The sequence below is a fragment of the Pteropus alecto genome, unplaced genomic scaffold (assembly GCF_000325575.1).
Source record: "Pteropus alecto unplaced genomic scaffold, ASM32557v1 scaffold125, whole genome shotgun sequence".
Taxonomy (NCBI): domain Eukaryota; kingdom Metazoa; phylum Chordata; class Mammalia; order Chiroptera; family Pteropodidae; genus Pteropus; species Pteropus alecto.
The window spans coordinates 4,828,663-4,833,556 of NW_006436888.1; the positions used below are offsets into that span (position 1 = coordinate 4,828,663).

Here is a 4,894-nt window from a genome sequence, read left to right on the forward strand (position 1 = left end):
GCAACCCAGGTTATAAAAGGGGAAACTGAGCTTCGGGGGTGTTTTAAAACATAGCATTGTTATTGTTTAGGTGTGGTAAGATCAATAGATCGGGAGGCAATTGAGATTAGAAACGCAGTGTTTAAATTATAGGTCCCAAGAGGTGGGGGCGTAGTGATGATGGTTAAGACCTGGGGTGGCCTGATCCAGTCACACACTCACCCACACTGTGTGTGTGTTTGAATGCGTTGCACGGAGCACTGTGATAAGCTCCCCGTTCCTCAGGGAACAGGGAGACATGGGCAAAAACAGGGACTATCTGTCCCCTGTCAAGACTCTTCATTTCCATCCAACACATCTCCAGGAAGGTCCTGCTCTGCACCAGGCATGGCCTCCAGCCTTGAACTAGAAGGACTTTCCTGCTGCTCCCTAAGGTGGCTTAACAGGAGGGCAAGCATCCCAGTCTGCGAGCCGGGACACCTGGATTTGACTCCACACTGTCACTGAGCCACCCAGTGACCTAGGATAAGCCTCAATTTTCCCAACTGTATAATGGGTGGGCTGAGCCAGAGGGTCCTTGAGATGCCTCCATATTTAACCCTCTGTGAATCAAGTGATCTGAGCAGCGGTTCCCAATTAGCTGGGTGGGGACAGGGGGCTTTTCAAACACAGAATCCTGAGCCCTCTCTTAGACCTGCCAGATGACGCTCTCTTAGGAGGGGAGCGTAAGAAGCTGTATTATTTTTTTCCAGGAGCAATGGCAGATTTTATTGACTTGGACTAGGACACATGGGGACCCTCACCCATGGTGGTGGGGGCGGGTTGGGGATGTGATTGAAGATAAATTTTAATGGGCACTTGTGGTAGAGTCGCGGTTTCTGCCTGTGTTGGATGAAAGGGGGCCGGGGAGCAGGTTGGCTGGTAGCTGCAAAGCTTGACTTTCCCACTGGTTGCATCTGCATGGAGCGGGGGGGCTGCGGGGAGGCAAGGAGTCCCGGGGTGGGATACAGAGCTTGGGGACACCTGGGGCGCAGGGAGGATGAGTCAGAGAAGCCAGTTTGCTGGTTAGCATGTTCCTTCTGCGTTTGCAAAGACAACACACCACCAGGTGGGAGGAACCCCGTCTGGATGGGCTGAACGGGACTGTGCGCAGCGTAGGGCTGCGGCTGTGGCTGTGGCTGTGGCTGTGGCTGTGGCTGTGGCTGCGGCTGCGGCTGCGACAGGTACTGACCGCGCGGCAGGAACCGCCGAGGGTGCTCTGAGCTGCTGACTAGGACTCTAGGTGGGTTGAGGGGGCCCACAGCGAGGTGGGGGCTGAGCCGTCCCGTAGGTGCTGCCTCGATCTTGCCCGTGCTCTGGGGTCTCTGTGAAAGCGGCTGCTGAGCCCACGCAGTGCTGGGTTGTAAGCCCTTGGGGTGTGAACATCTGTTTGGCTCTGTCGGCTGCCCCGAGGTTCCCCGGGCGACTCTTGCCCTCCAGGGCTCCCCTGCACGCCGAGCAGGCGAATTCCCGTGTGGACGGCCAGGCCTGCGGGTTTGCCGCTGATGTCAGGTCGGGTCACTCTGCTCCTTTCGCTTCTGTTTTTCTTCCTCGTGGGAAACGTTCTCGAGCTGCAGGAAAAGCCGGTGCTTCTCTCCCTGCAGGGCCGAAAGCTTCTCGTGCACTTTCAGGATTTGTCCCTTGGTCTCCTCCAGTGACGTTCTGTCTTCCATCTCTTTTTTCTCCCTTCCCTCCTGCTCTTCCGTCATCTTCTGTTCCATCGTCTCGTCCACTTCTTCTTCCCGCTGCCTCTTGCACCCTTGCTCCATCACGATGTGCAACGCCCTGGCCATGGCGCTGGAAAGCCTGGGGCGCTCCAGGGACGCAGGTACGCTGTGGCCGGCGATGCTCAGACCCTGCCCAATTCGGTCGCTGACTGCCAGACATCAGACCCGGCCCACCTCCTCTTCGCTTTCCCCAGATGCTGTATTTTTTGAGAACTGATTCTGATGTAGCTGCTTTATAACCTGGCATTTGGGAAACACTGCCTAGGAAATCTGGTTCCTCAAAAGGGACAATGAACTAATTCCTGTTTGAGGCACAGCCGGCCTCTCCCATCGGCTCGAGTGCTAACAGGGCCTGTCTCACGCGTAATTGGAAGAGACAGCACCTGCTGAGCCTGGATTCCATCATAAGCCTCTTGGCGGTGATTTTCCCATGTCCACATGTGGTTGATGGCCCACCTGGAGACCCAGGCCTGCCAGCTGGTGAAGCATCTTGGAGCTGAGAGCTCTTCTTGGAGCTTCATGCCAGTGCTGGCCGATAAGATTAGGGAAGAGATGAGGGTGCTGATTTGGAGTGGGCACTAGGAGCCCGTGGAACAGGCTGCTTGAGTCTAGCGGGCATGGGAGCAGCCTATGACTCTGGGCGAGCCAGATTATCCTCTCTGGGGCCTTGGTCTCCCCACCTGTAGAGCGGGCGTGGGTGTGGACGAGATGACTTGCCTGGTCTTGACAGCTGGGACATCCTGAGTCTTAGTGTGGCCTTTAGAGAGGGCTCAGGGGGGCAGAGGGGCCGCAGAGTGGGCTGGTGGGAGGGTGAAGGTGAGGGCAGCTACTGTTGGAGCAGGGCGGAGGGGCTCGGCCTGCAGGAGGAGCCAGCAGGCAGCTGGGTCCCCCTGCCGATCTGCAGAGCGGGTGTAGGGGAGCAAGAGCTCCATAGGGGAGGGGGTGATGAGGTAGAAACGGGAGAAGCCACGGGGAACTCTGGGGTCCCCTGCCGTGAGGGGGAAGGGGATAAAAGTACAGACTCCAGAGCTTCTCTTTCCGGTTCAAATGCCAGCTCAGCCTCCTCCCAGCTGCGTGATCTCGGAGAAGCCACGCCACCTCTCTGAGCCCCAGTTTCTTCACACACCTACAATGGGGGATGGTAATAGCACCTTCCTCAGGGGTCCTTATGAGGACAGAGTCCTTAGAACAGCGCTCGCCAAGCATTTAGCTATTGTTGGCGTTGCTGTTATTACATTAGCATGAAGGCAGTGTACCCGAGTGGTTATGAGCAGGCCTCTGGGGGCTGAGCCACTGACTGGCCATACGGCTTTGTTGCCTGGCCTCCCTGTGCCTCAGTTTCCCCACTCATAAAGAGAGGACAGTATCTACTTCATTGGAGTAAGTCTTCAGTGAGTTTCTAGGTCGAGTGCTTAACGAAGTGCCCAGCCCATGTAAGTGCTCTAAAAAGAGCACTTGCTGCTGGTGGTATTATTGCTAATAAAGTTGAACTGAGCTAATTAGGCCAATACCACTACTGACATGTTTTTTTCTCCCAGCTCCAGGCCACCCCCAGCCCAGGCACTGCTCCAGAGGCTGAACTTAGTGTGTTTTGGTTCAACCACCAACTTCACTGACATGGTTTTCCTCCCAGCTTCAGGCTGCCCCCAGCCCAGGCACTGCTCCAGAGGCTCGGCTGAACTTAGTGTGTTTTGGTTCAACCACCAACTTTCCTGATGTCTGTGCCCTGGTGTGAGGCAAGCACTGGACTTTGAGTCCAAGGCCCATGTTCAAGTCCCAGCCCCGGCCCCAGCCAGGACTTACCCTCGGCTAGTCTGAGCTGCAGTTTCCAGATCTGTGAAGTGTGACAATGGGGTCCTCTTTACCAGGAGGCTGGGAGGTTTAAAGGAAAGGGCAGAGGAAAAGAAAACCCAGCAGAGCCAGCTGTGCGAACAGCAGTGCCCGGTGGCCGTGGTGGCTCAGCGTGGCATGCAATCAAAAGGACTTGAATTCGCTTGGCAGCTTTGCCACTCACTGGCTGGACCACCCCAGGGCCAGTCTCTCAACCTCTCTGAGCCTGTCTCCTTCCCTGTCCGAAAATATGGGTTATTTCATGAGGCTTGCCATCTCGCCTCGTCTCCATTCTCTGCCTCTGCCCTCTCCCTTCTGGCTTCCCTTGTAGTTAAAATGAGTCGTTATCGCTTGTGTCTTGAGGACGTGGATACAACACGCTGGCATCTTTGCGTATTTCTCCTCTGCCAGCCTTAGCGCCCGACGTGACTGCCCGTGCTGGATTCTCTGTCTGCCGTGGATGTACGCGGCCCGGGTCCCTCTCCTCACGCCGCTGAGCAGACCTGCAGCTACACGGGAGGGGTTTTCTTCCCTTTGATTTGTACTTCTTGCCTCCTTATCCCATGTGCGAGACGTGGTCTCCCTCTTTTCCTGTGATGTTCAGGATTCTAATTAAGTGTAAAAGGCTTTTACTCCTTACAATTCTCCAGTTATGAATAATAATACTGGCTCATGAATGAGAATTGCTTTTCTATTTAAATTCTGTTTTTTTTTTTTTTTTTAAAGAAGGTATGAAACCAGGGCTCTTGGGTCATTTGCAAGTTATTAATTTCAAGCGGAGCTCTTAGCTAGCTTATTAATGGTGAGGGTATTACAGCCGAGTTAAATGACTGGGATGTTAATTACCTTGCAGGCTTTTATGGATGGAGAAATAGCTTATTCCATGTTGGTGGGTGGTCTAGGTGGGAAAACATGACTCTGCTTCTGGGAGGCATGAGAGGAAGTGGGTCTTGGGGAGATGCTTGCTTGGTAGACACTGGATCGCAAAGCCTTTCCCCAGGGTCTGTAGGATCCTAGGGCAAGGTGGTCAGACATGCCATAGTACCTGGGCCAGGTGTCTCTAAGCCAGACACAGGTAAGGAAGTCAACACTTCTCAACACACAGGACTATGTCCCTTTGGCCTTCACCTCCACCGAGGACAGACGAGTCAACATGGTGGCAGGAGACATTTCCATTAGTCTAGCGTTTCAAAAATCTCAGTCATTGCAGTTCTGTTTTGGCCATATTGACACACTGCCTGTTCTATTATTTACTTACTATTTTTATTTCCATCGACTCACTTAAAAAAAACTTAAATTTAGTTTCAAGGGAAACTTTA

General features: G+C 53.9%; 1 protein-coding gene across 1 annotated transcript in view; it reads right to left on the bottom strand.

The window, feature by feature from the left end:
* LOC102881387 (G protein pathway suppressor 2-like) overlaps positions 1-2,266 on the bottom strand; it is a 4,604-nt gene extending 2,338 nt beyond the window's left edge. The window contains 5 exon segments of the mRNA XM_015591307.1: positions 783-1,169; positions 1,216-1,446; positions 1,448-1,529; positions 1,531-1,894; positions 2,107-2,266. Coding sequence (XP_015446793.1) covers positions 783-1,169; positions 1,216-1,446; positions 1,448-1,529; positions 1,531-1,894; positions 2,107-2,266 — 1,224 coding nt within the window.
* Between the last annotated feature and the right edge of the window lie 2,628 nt (positions 2,267-4,894).